The sequence below is a fragment of the Neofelis nebulosa genome, chromosome 15 (genome assembly GCF_028018385.1).
Source record: "Neofelis nebulosa isolate mNeoNeb1 chromosome 15, mNeoNeb1.pri, whole genome shotgun sequence".
Classification (NCBI taxonomy): domain Eukaryota; kingdom Metazoa; phylum Chordata; class Mammalia; order Carnivora; family Felidae; genus Neofelis; species Neofelis nebulosa.
Genome location: NC_080796.1, coordinates 46,982,300 through 47,001,590, shown reverse-complemented (window position 1 = coordinate 47,001,590; position 19,291 = coordinate 46,982,300). Strand labels below are relative to the sequence as shown.

The 19,291-nt window shown below is 42.6% G+C and overlaps 1 protein-coding gene and 1 pseudogene across 1 annotated transcript in view; both read right to left on the bottom strand.

Moving 5' to 3' along the window:
* IPO9 (importin 9) overlaps positions 1–14,530 on the bottom strand; it is a 56,390-nt gene extending 41,860 nt beyond the window's left edge. Inside the window, exon 1 of the mRNA XM_058700333.1 lies at positions 14,314–14,530. Coding sequence (XP_058556316.1) covers positions 14,314–14,476 — 163 coding nt within the window. The 5' untranslated portion in view covers positions 14,477–14,530. The remainder of the gene's footprint in view (positions 1–14,313) is intronic.
* LOC131495414 (uncharacterized protein C8orf58-like) lies at positions 3,697–9,704 on the bottom strand (annotated as a pseudogene).
* Positions 14,531–19,291: the final 4,761 nt, after the last annotated feature.

Sequence of the window (19,291 nt, the reverse complement as noted above, 5' to 3'; positions counted from 1 at the left end):
TATTAAAAAAAAAAATTAAATGGGGTGCCTGGGTGGCTCAGTCGGTTAAGCGTCCGACTTCGGCTCAGGTCATGATCTCACGGTCTGTGAGTTCAAGCCCCGCATCGGGCTCTGTGCTGACAGCTCAGAGCCTGGAGCCTGCTTCGGATTCTGTGTCTCCCTCTCTCTCTGACCCTCCCCCGTTCATTCTCTGTCTCTCTCAAAATAAACATTAAAATGTCTCAAAAATAAACATTAAAAAAAAAAATTTAAATAAGTTGGGAAGTAACGTACAGCATGTCAGCTATGGCTAATAATACTGTATTATATATTTTAAAGTTGCTAAGGTAAGAGAATAGATCTTAGAAGTTCTTTTAATAAAAAAAAAACAAAAATTCTATAATTAAAATAAAATAATAAATTGTGCTAGTATTGCTTTTATTGCCCATAGTGAGTACACTGTTTGGCTTTCCTATCTCTGTAACTAAAGTTACTTTCCATGGTGAATTCTAACTATCACAATTGGGTTTCACTGAAATAGCCATCCAAAGGATATTTATGCAAAAGAAAAGCTTAATACCAAGAAAAAGTCACCCATGCAGTGTTTCATGTTCAAGGCTTATCCAAGTACACAGGTTAAAAGCTACTGAAAATGATCTATGTCTATGTATTTTTTAAATGTTTTATTTTGAAATCATTTTTAGACTTAAAGAAAAGCTGACAAACAGTACATAGAGTTCATGGATACCCTTTACTCACGTTCCTCTGATATTAACAACCTACACAATTGTGGTTCAATGATCAAAACCAAAAACTAACATGGGTATAATACTATTAACTGAACTACAGACTTGACTGGAATTTCACCAGTTTTTTTCCCTTATTGTCCTTTTTCTGCTTCATGATCCAATCCAAGATCCCATGTTGTATTTGGCTGTCAGGTCTCTTCAGTTTCCTCTAATGCATGACATTCTCTTATTGTCTTTTATGACCAGAACACTTCCAATGAGTAATGATCAGTTACTTTGTAGAATGTGTCTCAATGTGTGATTGACCCAAGTTTCCTCATGATTAGACTGAGGTTACTCATTTTAGACAAAAATATCAGAGAAGTGATGCTGTGCCCTCAGAATATCCTATCAGGGAATACATAATGTTGAAAAGTTACTGGAAATGTTAACCATGATCACTTACTTGATAATGTGCAGTCTACTGGGTTTCTCTACTGTAAAGGTACTGTTTTTCCCTTTTAATGATAAAAATCTCGGGAGAGATACTTTGAGATTATAATATCTTGTTTCTTCTTATACTTTCACACATTGATTTTAGTATCCATCTGTAGATCCTATTGGCAAACATTATCACTGTGTTGTTTGCCTAATGGTGCTTTCATATTTATTTTCTTTACTCTTATTAACTGTAATTCTTTTCTAATGAGGAACTGTCCCTTCTCCTTTCTTTATCCAATTATTTCTTTACACCAGTGTGGACTCATGTTATTTATTTTATTGTATAGTTTTAAGCCAGTACTATCATTATTTTGCTGCCCAGATCATTCTACTTAGGCCACTGGCACTCCTTTCATTTGGGTCCTGTATACTTCTCTACACTCCCATCCTTTTTACAGCACTGCCTTTTGTTCTGATATCACAAGATATTCTAGGCTTATCTTATATTTTCCCTGCGTAAGCCCTGGTGTTTATTTTAGTGGGGAATGCTATTTAGAAACCAAGATCTGGATGCTAGGTGTGCTCAATGCTACTGGGGTGTCACTGCTCCTAGGCCTTCTCAGAGAACACCACGAGGAAATCTATGTATGTATACTAACGTATACCTACACATCCACCCATCCATCTGCCTGCCATCCATCCATCCATCCATCCATCCATCCATCCATCCATCCATCCATCCACCCAACCATCCATCTACTGACACCTCAGATCCAATGCCATGTCAATACAAAGGTTCATTCTACTTTTCCTCTTTTCCTGATGTAATTTTTTCTCTGGCTCTCATTTTCTAAAATAAGTTTGCCTATTCATTTCAATCTTAGTATACACATAAACTAATTACAACTATTAACTCATACTCTTGTGAAAAAACAGATGTATTAACTGGAGTACAGTTTTTGTGAATAGTTCTTTTTGACTTTAATTTTACAATATGCAGTCAAACCACACACTATTTTCCAAAGTTACTTGGATTCTTTTCTCTCCCAACACCCAATGATACTTATGTTATTCATTTGTAATACGGTCAGGTTCATTTGTTAATACTTCCATTTTGGGCCCCCTCTACCGCTTGATTTTAATTATTTATTTGAGGGATACTTCTACAATTCTCAATCAAAGCTACACAAAAAGGAGTATTATAAGAAGTGTCGCTCCATCCACATCCCTATTAACTTCTTTCCACCTTTTCTCAACCCACTCCATGTAACCAATCAGCTTCTGGTTTATCTCTCCTGTATTTCTTTTGCATTAATGAGCAGATACAGGTGTATTTTTTTATGTCCTCTTATTTACACAAACAGTTTATTATATTCTTTTATACTTTTTCTTTAAAAAAATATTTTTACTATTTATTTTTGAGAAAGAGAATGAGTAGGGGAGGGACAGAGAGACAGAGACACAGAATCTGAAGCAGGCTCCAGGCTCTGAACTGTCAGCACAGAGCCCAACACGGGGCTCGAACCCAAGAACTGTGAAATCATGACCTGAGCCGAAGTCAGATGCTCAACCTACTGAGCCACCCAGCGCCTCTGTACTTTTTTTTTCAATTAACATTATATTCTGGAAATCATTCCACATCAGCTCAGAGATTCCTCATTCTTTTTCTTTGTAGCTGCATAACATACCATTGTATAGATGTACTTTATTCAACCTATTGAATCAACCTATTGAATCAACCACTGTCCTATTCATGAATGTATATAATGTATCAATGTATATAACTAGGCAGTTACATTGCTTCCAATATTCTGCTTTTATAAACTATGTTGCAGTAAACAATATGCATTTTTATATTGTTGAAGGTGTACCTTCAACCCCAGAAGTGGGTCTCCTGGATCAAAAGGTAAGTGCATATACAGTGTGGTTAGGTATAGCCAAATTTTCCTCCAAAAGGACTGTACCAATTTGCATTCCCACTAGTAATGTTAAGAGTGTTTCTTTACAGCCTCACCAACAGAATGTGTTACTATTTTGCCAGTCTGACAGATAAGAAATGGTTGTTTCATTTCTCTAACCACTATAAACCTTATTTGTATGTTTGAGTCCTTTTTTTGTCGGGGGGGGGGGGGGCTGGTGATCTGTCTGTCCATATCCCCCTCCCATTTTTCTACTGGGTTTTTGGTCCTTTGTTCCTTAAAAAAAATTTTTTTTACACTTTAATCTTGTTTTATCTTCATAACAAGACTGTGAGGTAGGTAGGCAGGTATTAAATCATTGGGGAGATTAAGTAGGGAGCTATGGCTCAGAAAATTTAACAGATTTTGTCAACATCTAAAAACTAGTCTGAGTCTCTGGTTTCAGGTCTGATTGTAAAGGCTATTATGGACCAAAGCAGTTGAAGACAGACCTTGAAGCTGACTCTGCTACTCTCCATGTTGTCCCTGATCCTTCCATTCCAGGTTCAGTCTTCAGGGGCTATTTTCCATAGGCAAGACTCAATGCAGAGGCACCCAAGATAGTACCATTCTCTGTTCTGGGGCTGTCCATGGACTTATGAGGAGGAAAACAAGACTTTTACAAACTGCCCACTGAGGAATGAAGGTTAGTTCCAGCCTTCTGCAGTTACCTCACCCAGAAGACCAACTCTTTGAATGTATGATTCAGAAAAGATGGTTGGATCCAGCCAGTTCACAACAGTGACAGACTCATAGAGATACACATATCATTCTGCTTAAATATACATCTGCAAAACACTAGGCCCCAGATGATCTCCACGCCAAATACTCTCCATGGACTCATAATGAGTAAGTTAGTTCACGCTGTCTAGGCCCGGGATTTCTGGCAACCAGCAAGGAGCCCAGGGGCTGCTGTACCTTGGAGCCTCTCAGGGAACCAGGGTTCCTCTGCCAGGCTGCCCAGAGGAGAAAGATCCAGCCCTCTCTTCAGAGAGAAGGGTGAGCATGAGCAGCTTTTCCTGTCGGTACCCCAAAGCAGCAAAACAGGGCAAAGGGTGAGGAAGAAGACTTCAATGCACACCCCTCCATGCGGGGTCACATCCCTGCACCAGGAGTTCTCAGCATACACAAAGGTTTTCGCTTGTTGCTTCTTAACCACAAGTGATGGCATAAAGGTCTTCTGGAGGGGCTGGCATTGAGGTCTTTTAGGAACATACTTTGACTCAGTCCTAGGGGTGGGCCATCAGGAGGGGCAGGGGACTCAAAATGTCTCAGACTCCTCCAATGGATCCTGTTTAGCAGGACCCTGACCTCGTTCCAGTGGGAGAGATCCTGCTTGTGTTCCTGGGAGGATAAAAAGATGTGAGCTAGTTCTGCTGGGGCCTCTAACAGCCTGGGAGAATTGGTACTAGGCACCCCTCCCTTTAGGGGTAAAGCTGTCTCCTGTGTGTGGCTGAATAGTCCGTGTACCTCACTCGCCCGGGGCAGGAGAGGTGGAGGTGAGGGGGCCCAGCCTGGCTCCTTCTCCTCCTGCGCTTCAGGATTCCCTGGGGGCCTCTGCGCCTGCAAGTACAGCTGCTGGAGTCTTGCCATCTGCTCCAGCTCTAGGCCCAGGCTTTAGGCCCCAGGTCCCCCACCACCTCTGCTTCTTCCAGGTCTGCCTTTAGGTCAGTTTCTGCCACAGTGGCCTCCTGCTCCCTTACTCCAAAAAGGGGCATTTCACATTCAGGCTTACTTGGTGACTTGAGGGAGTGATGGTGTGACATGCTGGCAGGGGAAGTCGAGGGTTGGTGGGACAGCTTCAGCACCTGCTCCAGCCTTCAGCCAGCTTTCACCTGGCCTAGGTGGACAGGACATTCCTTGGCAGCAAGGGTCAAGGGCTCACGGTTCCCTATGTGCTCCAAGTCCAGAGACGGTAACTGACTGAGAAAGGCCCAGTGAGGTGGCCTGGGGGCTATCTCCAACCACCATCTCCACTCCTGAGTCCCAGGAGGCCTGCTTCCTGGGACCTCTCTACTCACCTTTCCCCTCCCAAGAGTCTAGTGAGCAAGCTGGGCAGCAGCCGGGATCCATCTGCAGGTGCTGCTGACTCCTGGCACTAAACAGCTGCATGGCAGGTTCCTGACAACCCCATCTACCATCTCTTCGCACCTTGATTTTCAGGCCAAACCCTTTCCTGCTACCCATAGGTCCTCTGGGTTACTCCCTCCTAACCCCATCCTTCTAGATAGCACCCTCATCCCATTCTTCTTTCCCAGATACAAACAGGGAAACAGAGTCCCTAGTTTTTAAGAGTTCTTTATGCTGGGGTGCCTGGGTGGCTCAGTCGGTTGAGAGTCAGACTCTTGACTTTGGCTTAGGTCATGATGCCAGGATTCTGGGACTGAGCCTTATGTTGGGTTCATGCTGAGCATGCAGCCTGCTTGGGATTCTCTCTTCCTCTGCCTCTCTACCCTGCTAGTGATCTCTCTCTCTAAAACAACAACAACAGAAACCCTAAAACTATCTTTAAGAATTTGTTTATTTCTGAGACAGACATAGAATGCGAGCAGGGGAGGGGCAGAGAGAGAGGGAGACACAGAATCGGAAGCTGAGCTGTCAGCACAGAGCCTGACGTGGAGCTAGAACGAGGAGCTAGAACTCACAAACTGAGATCATGACCTGAGACGAAGTTGGACGATTGACTGAGCCACCCAGGTGCCCCCAAACCTCGAAACCATTAAAAAAAAGAAAGAAAGAAAAAGTTCTTTATATATTAAGGATATTATCCTTTTGTCTGGGTATATGTTATGAAAAATTTCTCCCAGTTTTTCAGCTGTCTTTTGACTTTTTTTTAATGTTTATTTACTTTTTTGGGTGGGGGGAGAGAGCGAGAGAAAGAGAGAGAATGAGTAGGGGAGGGGCAGAGAAGAGGGAGAGAGAGAATCTGAAGCAGGCTTCAGGCTTTGAGCTGTCTGTCAGCACGGAGCCTGAGGCGGGGCTCAAACCCACAAACCGCGAGATTGTGACCTGAGCCGAAGTTGGACACTTAACTGACTGAGCCACCCAGGCGGCTCCTGTACAGTTTCACGTTTTAAATTTTTAGGTTTCTAATCTATTTGGAACTTGTTTTTTTGTATGGTATGAGATACTGATCTGATTCCAAATACCTACCCGGTTGTCCTAGTACCCTTTATTAAAATGTCCACCTTTGGGGCGCCTGGGTGGCTCAGTCGGTTAAGCGTCCGACTTCGGCTCAGGTCACGATCTCACGGTCCGTGAGTTCGAGCCCCGCATCAGGCTCTGTGCTGACTGCTCAGAGCCTGGAGCCTGCTTCAGATTCTGTGTCTCCCTCTCTCTCTGCCCCTCCCCCGTTCATGCTCGGTCTCTCTCTGTCTCAAAAATAAATAAACATTAAAAAAAATTTAAAAAAAAAAAAAAAAGAAAGAAGAAAAAAAAAAAATGTCCACCTTTACCCCAATGACTTGAGTGAGATGTCACCTCTATCTACATTAAATTTCCATAGGTACTTGTGCCTATTTCCGGACTTCTTATTCTATTCCACAGTTCTATTTGTGTATTCACATACCAGTGCCACTCTGTTTATTTTAATTATAGAGCCTTTATAAGATGTTTTAATATCTGGTAGAATTAGTCCCTCGTCAGAGCTTTTTCCTGTTCAGTATTTTTGGAGCTACTCTTCCGTGTTTGTTTTTCTACACACTTTAGAATCAACTTGTGTACTCATCTATAATGTTGAGTTGTCCTATCCAAGGATAGCATATGTCTTTCCATTTGTTCAAGTCTACTTTTCCCACCCATTTCTCTGTAAATGCTTTAATACATATCTCTGAAAGATATATATGTTTTAAAGTTTATTTATTTTGAAAGAGAAAGAGAGCATTCAAGTGGGGGAAGGGCAGGGAGAGAGAGAGAACCCCAAGTAGGCTCTGTGCTGTCAGTGTAGGGCCCGAGGCATGGCTTGAACTCATGAGATCATGACCTGAGCCAAACTGGATGCTTAACCGACTGAGTCACCCAGGTGCCCTGGAAGATATTTTTTAAATTGAGGTAGAATTCATAACCATTTTAAGATGAAAAACTCAGTGGCACTTAGTACATTCACCTCTACCTAATTCCAAAACATTTCCATCATCCTAAAACCCATACTCGTTAAGCAGTTATGTTCAAATCTACTTTTTAAGTCTTTCAGGAATGTTTAAACGGTTTCACCCAATAGGTTCCTTTACAATTCCTATTAATTTTATTCCTAAGTATTTAATCTTTTTTGTTGCTATTGTAAATGGGTTTTTAAAAACCACTTTACATCCTCTAGGCTTTTATATGAAGGCTACTGATTTTTCCATTTTATGTCTGGCCTCTTTACTGAATCCATCGATTCCTCACTCATTACGCGCTTAAGCTGCAGGGTTTCTTTGTATTTTTTTTTTTAAGTGAATTTACTTATTCTGAGAGAGAGTGCACACACAATACAGAAACTCATGCACGGGGGAGGGGCAGAGAGAGAGAGGAAGAAAGAATCCCAAGCAGGCTCTGCTCTGTCAGCACAGAGCAGGATGCGAGGCCCCAACACATGAACGGGGAGACCATGACCTGAGCCAAAATCAAGAGTCAGACACTTAACCGACTGAGCCACCCAGTGCCCCAAGCTGCAGTTTTTGACACAATCTTACGGCACCTATCTTTTCACTCAGGAAAGAGTACTTTTGCAAGAACACCATGAAAGAAGCCACATTCTCTCTAAAGCATTTAGTCAAGTGATTAAATCACAAGTAAACACTTCAAACCTGCAGAATTACCTCTAAAAATACTGAAGTCCATCCTAATTCTCAGGATTAGTTTAGATAGTTCAGACTCTGGTACATATTAAACTTATTTATAATGGGAAAAATAGTAGGTGTCTACAACCTAAAGATATGGGAGTCAACCTTCAGAATGGACTAAAACACATGAATCAGATATAATTCTGGAAGACCTCGTGGATACCAACCAAAGTTCAAGTTTAATGGTAAAAAAGCTCTCTAAAATGCATGTATGAAATCCAATTAAAGAAGGAGAAGGGAGAAAAGAGCACTTGTAAAGGGACCCCCACTTCCTTTGACTTCAGATACTTAGTGTGATGATGGATGCTAACTTTATAACCCCTAGTCTGTTTAGAAGTTACTGTCCACCCAGGTTTAGCATCCCTGGAAATAGTCAATCAGTTCTGTGACAATTATGTGACATCTTTAAGGATGATCTATATATATTCATAAATTATATGGCTCATACAGTATCTTCTTGTAAAGCACGTATTTCAACTTTTGCATGGACCATTATGATATGGGTTTTAATATTCCTGGCAAGAGCACAATTTTTGGATCATTACTATAGAGACAAACTAAAATGGGATCAAGATGAACAAAATCTTTACTCATACAATGTGGAAAAGATACTGAGGTATAAAAATGAGAGTTTTTGAAAGGGTTTGAAACTTGAGGTGGGACTTTAAAATTTAAAAAAATCTGAATAATTACTTTTTCAATGAAAGCACAGATACTGTTACAGTTATAGGGTCAACACTAAGGCTCACAGAACGGACAAGGAACCATGCATTTTCCACCAGTCAACACTGGTACCAATTAGAAGAATCATTATAGCATGAAGACCAGGCAAACTACACCTAAGTCTTGCCACTATTTGAGGGTCCTTTCTCATGAACCTGAGAATATCAAGTCTATTCCTTTGGAAGAAAAGGGTAGTGTGAATACATTTCTTCCATACCAGTGCCAGAAGAAGGTAGGTAGTACTCTGGTAACGATCACAATAGCTGGGAGCTATCCACTCTAATACAAGATCTAGTATCAAGATCATCAAAGATCACACCCCAATTTCCACTAATCACTTCGCTTCATGCATCACTGAGATTGCAAGGGATGGTGAGAGTAAGAGATCATCAGAAGATTAAGATCCATGAGGGGCACAGAAACCTAAGTCAACCAGGGGATCTGTACTTACAACAAACATCATAAGATAAATTTCTCTGAAAGCTTACTTCCTCCACACAGGAAAGAAGAAGCTTGAAAGTTCAAGTATATAACTCTCTGCTGAAAAGCACTGATGAGAAAGAAAATCTTCAAAGACTATAATCACCATTAACTAAAGACTGGATAAACAGAACAGATTTTCTTTTCTACAGGCTCCCACAGTTTCAAAAACAGTGGTCACATGATCAGCTCTAGTTTGGAAATCCCAAAATTTCAAAGACCAAGAACTCACTTGCATTAGGTTATAGGGGGATGTAAGAGTGAAATTCAATTATTATTTATTTAATAGTATTTCCTGTTTACTGTATTTCCTATTCTGCCTAGACTATATGCCCATTAGAAATACAGAGATATCAGTCACCATAGAAGATTTTCATACCATAAAACTTTAGTTTACTTAAAAGCTGTAAGAATTATTTACAAGGAGTGATAGCGGTGGTGTGGTGAACTCTGCTTTAAAACTAACGCACATAAGGAAAAGCCAGAAAAAAACCCCTCAAGTTCTCTCACATGTTTTAAACGATCAATATGGTTGCTCCTGTCCACTGATTTCTGTTAGGTAGTAAAAATTCTACTTATATTAGTGTGTATTGGGGGATTTCCAGTTTTGCTGATTGGTGTCTTTAACATAAACTAGAAAGAACCGCTGAATAACTTGCTTTGGGATGGTTAAGGCAGGAAAAGTACAAGAAACACCGACACACACAGCTGTTTTATTTTGTCTTGCTTTGAAAACAACAATTCAGATTAAACTAAGATTCAATCTACAATCAATTAAGCCGAAAGGGGACATTCAAATGGGTTGTAAGAAGTTAGCTTTCTAATGCCATTTTTGTCTGGTTTCTTTTCCCAAGATGAAGTAAGATAAACCCATTCTGTCAACCTGGGTTTTCACCCTGACTACAGGTTCCTGAGTATACTCTTATCCAGCACAAAATGGTATCCTCTGACTTCCTTTCCAAGAAAGCCTTTGCCCTCCTTCCCTAGCTCATTCTCTGGGGTTTTAGTCTTTTGCTCCCCTCTATCATTATCCTTGCTCCTCTTTCTCTCCTCTCACCTCACTAGGCAAAAACATTATCTAAAACTTGGCTTCGAAGGGAAGATCCAAAGGAGAGCACGGAGGATAAAGGGTAAGTTAAGAAACATATGCTACTGGAGTTAAGGGTCACTAGAGAGACATGAGACTTGGCAGTGCTTTGATAGTCAGGGAAGCTACTACTAAGAAGAATTGTGAATAGGGTTTGGTTGGGAAAGGACGTAGTTCTGAGTATAGCTCTGGAAAAGCCCCCCTTTTCTTATGGAGGTTGGTGAGCACCACAAAACCACAGCTGAAAGGAAAAAGAAAACTCCACCACTGGCCTTTTTCCGAGCGTGGCCGCCTTCCGCTCGGCTCAGTGCCCGCCACATGCCCAGGAGTGCGTCTGGATCCTTGAGGGGCTCCCTTCGCAGGTGACAGTGCTTACGCTATACTGTAAGAGAGCCAGAAAAGTGCCCATGAGAACCAGAAAGCAAACTTCCAGCCAGCAGGAACATCTCTCTAGGCATCTAAGATGGGGGAATCAACACTGATATATGGGCAGCATCTGAATGCCAGGAAAGGTGAGGGAGAGATAATTACCCCCTCCCCAGTTCAATATAATGGTGACGGAAGGGAAAAAACGTATTTTATGTGAGGCATCTGTTGGGAGCAAGACAGAAAAGACTAAGTCAAAGACAAATGGCAGGGAAAAATGCCTTCACTTCTAATAGACAAAAAGAAATAACTAAGAGAAGAAAATGACCTAGGGTCTAAATTCGGTTATGTAAGAAAGTCTGCTATGCTGGCCTGGAGAATTAGAGCTTATGAATGAAAGCAACTCATTCTACCACTTGGGTGATGCTGCTCTTAGAGGAAAACGGAGAAAGAAGGAAAAGAAGGAAAAACTTCATTCTAAGATATAAAAAAGTAAAGCATAAATACACCAAAAATAAAGAGGTGACATTCTCAAAAGTCATGATCTTCTCATAAGTCAGACAAAAAAGAAAAGCTCAGTAGAGAACATTAGACTCTGATGTAAGAGATCTTCAGCAGTTCACAAACTTCCCAATCTTTTTAATTACTATGTTTATAAAATGCTTTATATGACTCCGTGTGTTAAATAAAACAAGAATTAGATGAATGTTCTAACAGATCAAAAGACTTATTCTTACTCTGTTGAAGCAAAACTAAATTCCTGCAAACTCTGTTCATCAAACTCAAAATCTCAGTCTTCCTAAGAGAAAAGAAAGGGTAACAATTATCTGTTGGAATACTGTAATAATAGAGGAACTTCCAAACTTGCACTATGCTTCTCAAATCAGGAGCAGAATGTGCTTTGGGCTCCAGCAACTTCAATCCTATTTTCTGGGATAAATGTTTCTTAAAATTTCATCTACCCAAGAATCTGGTCAGAGGATGTCAACCTCTCTTGTCTCTCCATTTAACAGAGGGTTAACAAATGACCTGTGTCCTTTCCCTCAAAGTTAGAGATTCTTCCACTTAAGCTCCAAGACTAGGGGTCATCACCTGGCAACCAAGCAAGGTGGTACACCTATTTGTCAAAGGGAGTAGACTGGTTAATCTTAAAGATCAACTGGGGCCAGTCTCCTGTGTGAGGCAACAATAAATGGCTCACAAAGACAGTTATTTGAGGGGACAGAGGGACTAGAAACAACCATATTTGGTTGTCACCTGATGTTGGCCCCATAGAACCAAAAAGATCAAAAGATTACCAGAATACAAATAATAGTAGATACCAACTCTCAGATTTCTCATTAACTTCAAATTTTAAGGAAGTGTATTTCAGAGGACCAGAAAGCAAGGTTTCTTCCACTAGGATAAAACTAAAATGTGAAGCAACTCCAAAGGAGTGGAAAATGATCTTGTTCACTCATTTGCAAGAATGCTCCTGCCCTGGCCTGCAGGATGTTCTAATATAATAGCAGGAGCAACATCCTACCAGTTTCATCAGGACAGATGGTTGGCTAAATTCTGGCTAGGAAGACAGGTGCTATATTTTCATATAAAGGAAGGCAATGGCTAGTGGAAAAGAAACTAGTGACCATGTTAAGGAAACATTTGAGATTCAGACAGAATACAAGACAGGAGGTACTCTGGACCCAATGGCAAAAAATAACTTGTTAAAGGCGGTAAGGAGGAAGGGAGAGAAGCAAGGTACTATATCTGAAGAATGGCTCACCACTCTCCACCTAAAACTAGGTTACTGAAAGGGGTGAATTTTTATAGTTTTTTTAAGTAAATATAAGGAGTTGGACTTATTTAAAAAACAAAAAGAGCCTCCAAAGGGTCCAAAGCACTTCAATCAACTCCAGAGACTTGGTCCAACCCTGTACATCACATCCTGACCCTGTGCGTCATATGCCTTAGTACTAGACCACTGATATCAGGTCACTGTATTATAGCCGTTTCATGTTGCACAGCATGCCTGATAGCACATTACCAGTAAGTTAAGGTGTGTGTGTTTCAGTCTATTCCCATCAGTGGCCTAAATCAAATGCAAAACTCTGCAATTCTGTTTTAGATTTCAAGACCCCAAAAGATGAAGAAAGCGAGACTAGAATTTCAAAAAGCTCTCAAGAAATTGACACAGTCCTAGACTTTGCCTAGATGAGACCATGGCATTGGCTAGAGAAGGGATCAGAGCCCAAGTGGAGCTGTTATTGGGCAGTTAAAACATGCACTCAGGTTCACCTCTTGTAGGAAGGTGCCAGACATACATTTGGGACACCAGGATCACTGGCTAGCATTCAGGGAAGCCATCAGACTGTCAATTTTATTCAAGTAGTAACTTGAATGTGATGAGGTTCCTTTGCTTTGTCACTCTTCCTCCTTCACATCCAAGGGAGGCAGAGACAATGTGAATACAAAAATTTTACCGAGACTAGAATAACTCCAATCAATCTATGCATGGTTCTTAACGAGCTTTCTCCTAACCAGCAATTGCTCCTATTGTAGGGTCTGACATTTTATAGAACAATGACAATTACAATTAGGCCTTCAAAATGGTCCTTAACCTGTTATATCCCAAATCTCAACGTATTTCCAATAGCTCTCTCATGCGGTGAGGGAAAATTAAAGGGAGATTTGTCTGAAGTTCTTTTCAATAAAATCCTAATCCCAGTAGAAGAGCGAACTCAAGGTTTTGAGTGTGATTTGTCAGACCATGGACAATCTCCCATATCTCGGAAGAGGTCTTTAAGAGGTGGCTGAGCTGGGAGACAGTCTAAGGATTTGCAGTTCTTCCAGCGAAGCCTTTAACAGACCAGATATATTTCTTACATAAAGACCAAGAGGATTTTTCCCTTCTCCTGTTTTAGGATCAAATTGTTCTTAGTAAAGTGGTTACACGCGGCCTGGTGAAAGGCCCACTCAGCAGGAAATTGACCATCTCAAACCAATAGTTTATTTTTTTTCTCCATCACTTTAAAGCATATAATAGGAGTACCGGGACAAAGAGTCAAAGACAAAGGATGATCGGTTCCTCCAAATAGAAATGCACACAGGGGTATTTAATAAGTGTAAATTATTTTGAAAATTAAAGAGGGCTATGGCCAGGAAGGTGAATCAGCTGCACATGCAATGAATTTGATTTCTAGGAAAACATTAAGAGGTAAACCGACCAGCTAGGTTTATAACTCGGAGGCTGAAACTTGTTTGATATCTACTAAGCTCTGATAGCCGCGTTCTCAAGGCTCTGCCCTCTCACCACTTCTAACAACTCCCTTTACTCCTATTCCAGCACAACCGAGCTGGCGAAGAGGACAGCAAAAGACCCTGGTTCTGAACTCAAAAATATTTCCCAGACCGCGCGACTTCCTCCAAAGCAGCAAGTCTAGCTCCATCTCGGTCCTCTGCAGATCCTAGGCTCCATCTAGCTTTTCAAGTCTCCACCCTCCCTCTCCCCTCCGAGGCTCCACCTCTCCCGACCCTCTCCTCCAGGCGCGCCTCCCCTCTCCGGGACTTTCACAGCCACTGGGGACATCATCCTCTCTTCCTGCCCCACTCCTGCCTGCTGGGCCTCGGCGCCCAGATCTCCACTGGCTCAGGCTCCCCTTGTCCCCAGCCGGTCCGGAGCTGCGGTCAGCGGACAGTACGGCCAGCCCAGGTCCGACACATCCTCGTGATGGTCCCGCCTCACTCACCCTCTGTCACCTCGAGCACCTTAATTTGTTCCTCGGCAGCCGCTCGCACCTCCTGCACTGGGGATAGGATCCCGGTGAGCGTATCCACCAACGCCTCCTTCAGTCCTTGTGCCACTGGACCCGGCAGCCCGGAGGCCGCACCAGCCGCCGCCGCTGCCGCCATCTTTCTTCCCTTCAGCCCGCCAGCCCCACGGCCGGGACCCGCCACTGAATGACGGCTCCCGCGCGCGGCCAATCCGCGAAGCCGCGCCTGCGCACCAGAGTCGGGCGGGAGCTAGAAGGGGGCGGGGAATGGGTCTAAACCTCCAGAGACAGCGCCTCCTGCCGTATGGACGAAAACTGCACCTTTTCCCGCGAGAATCGCTTCGCATTTTTGTGAAAACTGAGCTCCAGAAAGGTTAGGGGGCTTTCCTGAGTGGAACAGCAAGTTAGTAAACTCACTTGGAACAAAGCCTATGATAGAGGACTTTAGATTCATGGATCTTTCAGGTATAAGCTACAGTGTTAGGAGAGAGGAGTTGAGATGGGAATGGGTGTAGAGGGCTTTAAGGAGAGAGTTCTGGGTCAGAAATAGCTATTTTAAACCAGCCTTTTTCGCCCCTTCAAACACTGAAAAACAACAACAACAACAACAACAACAACAACAACAACAACAACGGCTCAAGTGAGCCTCTTCATCTCAGGCTCAAGAATTCAAAGGTAGGGGAAAAAGAAACTGAAGTGGATGGAGCAGCGGGGAGTGGTCACCTGCAATAGACCCAACCCCCTGGTTTTCCAGCCTAGTTGAGCCCAACTTCAAAATTGGAATGTCCGGCCAGGAGAGGGCACCTGCGTGGGAAATGGTATTTCTTTCCTCCGGAGAAAGTACTTGAATGTCTATTTGAGAATGAATCCTATTCGTTGAGAATGTATAATTTTTTTTTTCTCCCCCAGAGAAATTGTGCTGGACGTTTAAGGAATGAAGGAACAAGAGTAGTTTAATATGGATATCCCACGGCTGGTCACAGGAAATGGCTGAAAGAATAGAGATAATTCTAAATACTGGAGCGAGTGGAGAGGATTATCGAGAGGAGTTAAGAATGCAGGGCAGAATTAACAAAAAAATTAAATTGCAAATTAAGAAAGAATCAGGGCAGGTTGGTGAGCATGTAGTGCCAGATGGATGGAATGATATGTTATTGGGAGTGGGAAACGCTAGACCAAAGAGAAACAGGTAATTCTTAGTAGCTGTTCAGGTTGAGTGCCTTAAAATGGTTTCTAGGAACTCTGACTCTCCCAAGTGGCAGAGGAAACCAGATGGCAATTCCTCACCTAGTTCTAGGCCTGTGGCTGCTAAATTGATAGTGATCTGGGGTTGTCGGTTCATCTGAGTATCTTCCTAAAGATTGACTCCTTGATTTGAGGATAGCTCTAAACATATTTTGTTACCTCCCATGTTAGAGGACAGGTGGGTTGTGTTACTACAATTTCGTAGGGAAAAAAAAGATTGCTTCTTGGACCTCGAAATTCCATAGTAGGGAATTGTAGGACTTCTTTTCCTTCTTTCCTGGTTCCATTAGAACAGCTTCTTTTCTCATAGGTTAATTTGCCTTCACCCCTGGAAGAAAACTTAGGAAAGTCCGGAGGGTGGTCGATTTTCAAACATTGTGGCAGTGGATGGAGGACTCAAGAACCCTGAATTTTGGGCTGGTGAAGGAGGCTATGTCCACAGCATGCAAGTAGGACCACATCCACCCCTTTCCCAACCAAAGGGGTCCAGAACTCCTGCTTAGGATTTGAGGATCAAACATTTCCAGGCAGATGAGGTTTACCTCTTGGTTAGGCAAATGACCACCAGTAGTCTCACCTTGCAGATCAGGAATGGGCCACAAGATAAATGGAGACAGAAACCAGACAGAGAGGGAACTAGATAGAACCAGTGGACAATACAGGAGATAGCTTTATTGAAATGCAAGTGGCATGGAACAGATGAATCTTGCTGGGAGGAGACAAGCCTGATGGACAGAGGAACCTCAGGAGAGGGGCCTCTAGCAGTGATGGAAGAAGGCCTCTTCAGCTGGCCTGGCATGGATTTGCAATCAATTTGTTTCTTAAAACAAATTACTGAGCAGACAGCCCAGCTCTCTTCATGATTGTTACCGCAACTATATACAACGGTTTGCTTTCCAGATTCAAATTTGCTTTCTCTACACTAGATTATAAAAGGGGGTAGATTTAAAAAGAGGCGAGGGTCAAATGAGAAAAAACACAAACACACAGACACACACATATCCTGGTCTGGGGCTTTATGTCCAATAAATTAAAAAAAACAAAAACAAAAACAAAAAAAAACCTCTTGCAAAAATTCCTGCCCACTTTCCACCTGAGGGTCGGCATGCATTTGAGAAACACAGACTCCATCACATAAACAGGATGGGGGTGAGGTGGGGGGAGGGAAGGAATCTAGCAGGGGTTGGAATTCATTAAAAAAAAAAAAAAGATTGTTCTGTTAAAAAAGAAAAACAAACAAAAAACAACGGTAACAAAAAACATTAGGAAGTGGGAGGCTACTGCACAGCAGTAGCCAGATACTGGCTGGGATATGGGAGCTCTTGGCTTATTATCCAACACCTTCTGTCTCCAAGGAATGGCAGGAAAGCAGAAAGACCCCACAGGAGATGATCAAAGGCCCATCATCAGCCTTTTGGGGACTGAGGGGGTGATGTTAGTGCAATAGTTTTACACTCGCCTTCTTCCAGCCTTAGTTCCTCCTCCAGACCCTTGGTTCTAAATTTCAAGAGGCCTAGTACTAGCACATTTCTTTGTCCTCTATCCATAAGCTCCCTCTCAGGGAAAACTGACAAACTTGAGACAGAACCAGTTATAAACAGCCCCATCTACCCTATGGTCCCATCAGCTACCCCGTGAATCTGGAAAGGTAAGAAGCTCCTTTCAGGTTTTTTTTTGTTGTTTTTTTTTAAGATTTTATTCCATCACTATGTCTGAGTAGTTCTGTACCCAAGTCCTGGTGTGAGGAAGGAAAGGATGGGCCCAGGGACTTAGTTACCCCTGTCCCACATCTTCATTGTGTTTCAGTCTCTTCTGTGAGCCGAGCAGAGCATGGAGAAGGGATCTTCCTGGGGTCCTCAAGCCCTCCAGCTGCCTTGGGGAAGGAGGTTCTGGCCAGGTTCTCAGACCCAGAAGTGCCTTTAGAACTCAGCGAAAGGAGAGGGCTTGTTGCTAAGAGAACAAGTTGCCATGGAAATACAAATGAGATTTTCTGCCTTTTCTTATCCTATTATATAATCAGAAAAAGGCTCACTGTGGACACAAATAATCCAGCAGAAGAACAATCTGGAAGAGACCTCCGACTGCTTTTTTTTCTGTGACAGCCCATTAGTTTCCCAGGTAAAAATTTCAGAGCCATACTTTTCTCTGAAGATTGTGTTCAGCTAGAAGAGAGGCCAGCATCCCCCCTAATGTCTACCCAAAGGCACACGTACCTTTTCTGTGTTAAATAAAAGGAAAAACAGAAACATAAAGAAGCACAAGAAAGGTGAGTTTGAAATTAATATTAGAGTCTGAATTATAACCTGCGACCTTCTAATTTTCAGTCCTAAAGCCCCTCAGTGTGGGGATTCTGCTACTTGGCTTTCCCTTTTAAAAAGTGAATTGCAAACTGTAGCATGCATCAGAATTACCAACAGGGTTTGTTAAAACAAATTGCTGGGCCCTCTCCCTCGTTTCTGATGCCGTAGGTCTGAGATGGGGCCTGTGAATTTCATTTTTAACAAGTTCCCAGTGCTTGCTGCTGCTGGTCTGGAAACAGGTTGAAAACCACTAAAAAGTTGAATCAAGGAAGCAAGAGTTCACTTACTTCCCTGGCCACTCTTGTCACAGAAAATTCTCCATGGCATAATCATTCAGAAAAATAGCCAAGGGGCACCTGGGTGGCTCAGTTGGTTAAGCGCCAGACTTTGGCTTGGGTCACAATCTCATGGTTCTTGAGTTCGAGCCCCACCACGGGCTTGCTGCTGTCAGCACAGAGCCTGCTTTGGATCCTCTGTTTCCCTCTCTCTGCACCGCCCCCCCCCCCCCCCGCTCATGCTCTCACTCTCTCTCAAAAATAAATAAGCATTAAAAAAGAAGAAAAATAGCCAAAACATCAAACTGGGAGGATCCAGTACATAGGCTTAATTTTCAGCTGTAATGGTCTCTGTGCAGCTTCCATTGGTGTCCTCATCTTCCAGTTTATTCTGTTTGCCAGGGTCCATGGCTGGCAGTGCTTGCTTCCAGGGCTAGGCTGAGCACACACGCACACGTGGATCAGCAGCAGTGGAGAGAGCTAAGTTGGTGGCCCCATATGTCCCTGATCAGGTTGGCTGAGGACTCATGAATATATAAAGCTGATTCAAGTATAAAGGGCAGTATCTTCAGGCGTTGGCCTTTTGGGAACACAGTGTCCCTAAGACCATTTTATTACTTATGGCCTCTTTAGTGGAGTCATGAATCACTAGTTGCCAGAACTCGCTAGTAGTTACTAGTCATCGAAAGAGTGTACCAGGATTAAATCAGTATATCCATCAGTAAACCCTCTGGAAAAACACATTTCACCCCATTTGTGGGGTTGACTTATGATAGTCTACTTATTAGCTTCAGCTCAGCTAAGGCCCAGGAATAAGAAAAAAAGGTTATGGTGAGGAGTTACATTTGGTGATCTGGATTACTTTAGCACTTGAACCCTATGATAAATGTGTGATTAGGACAAGAACAGCTTCCTTTCCCAAACACCCTGCAATAAAGAGACCAGAGAGCCTCCTGTAGGTCTCTTGATGCTGGCTTGTAGGACCAAGTCTCACTCAGTATGGCAAATTTTACCTATAAGCAGAATTTCTGTATATGCGTTGTCAGGCGATGACGTGAGGTGTTTGTGAGGAAGAGCAGGCTGTTCTCTTCCTACTCTTTTGTAATACTACAGAAACTAGTTACATCCGAGACT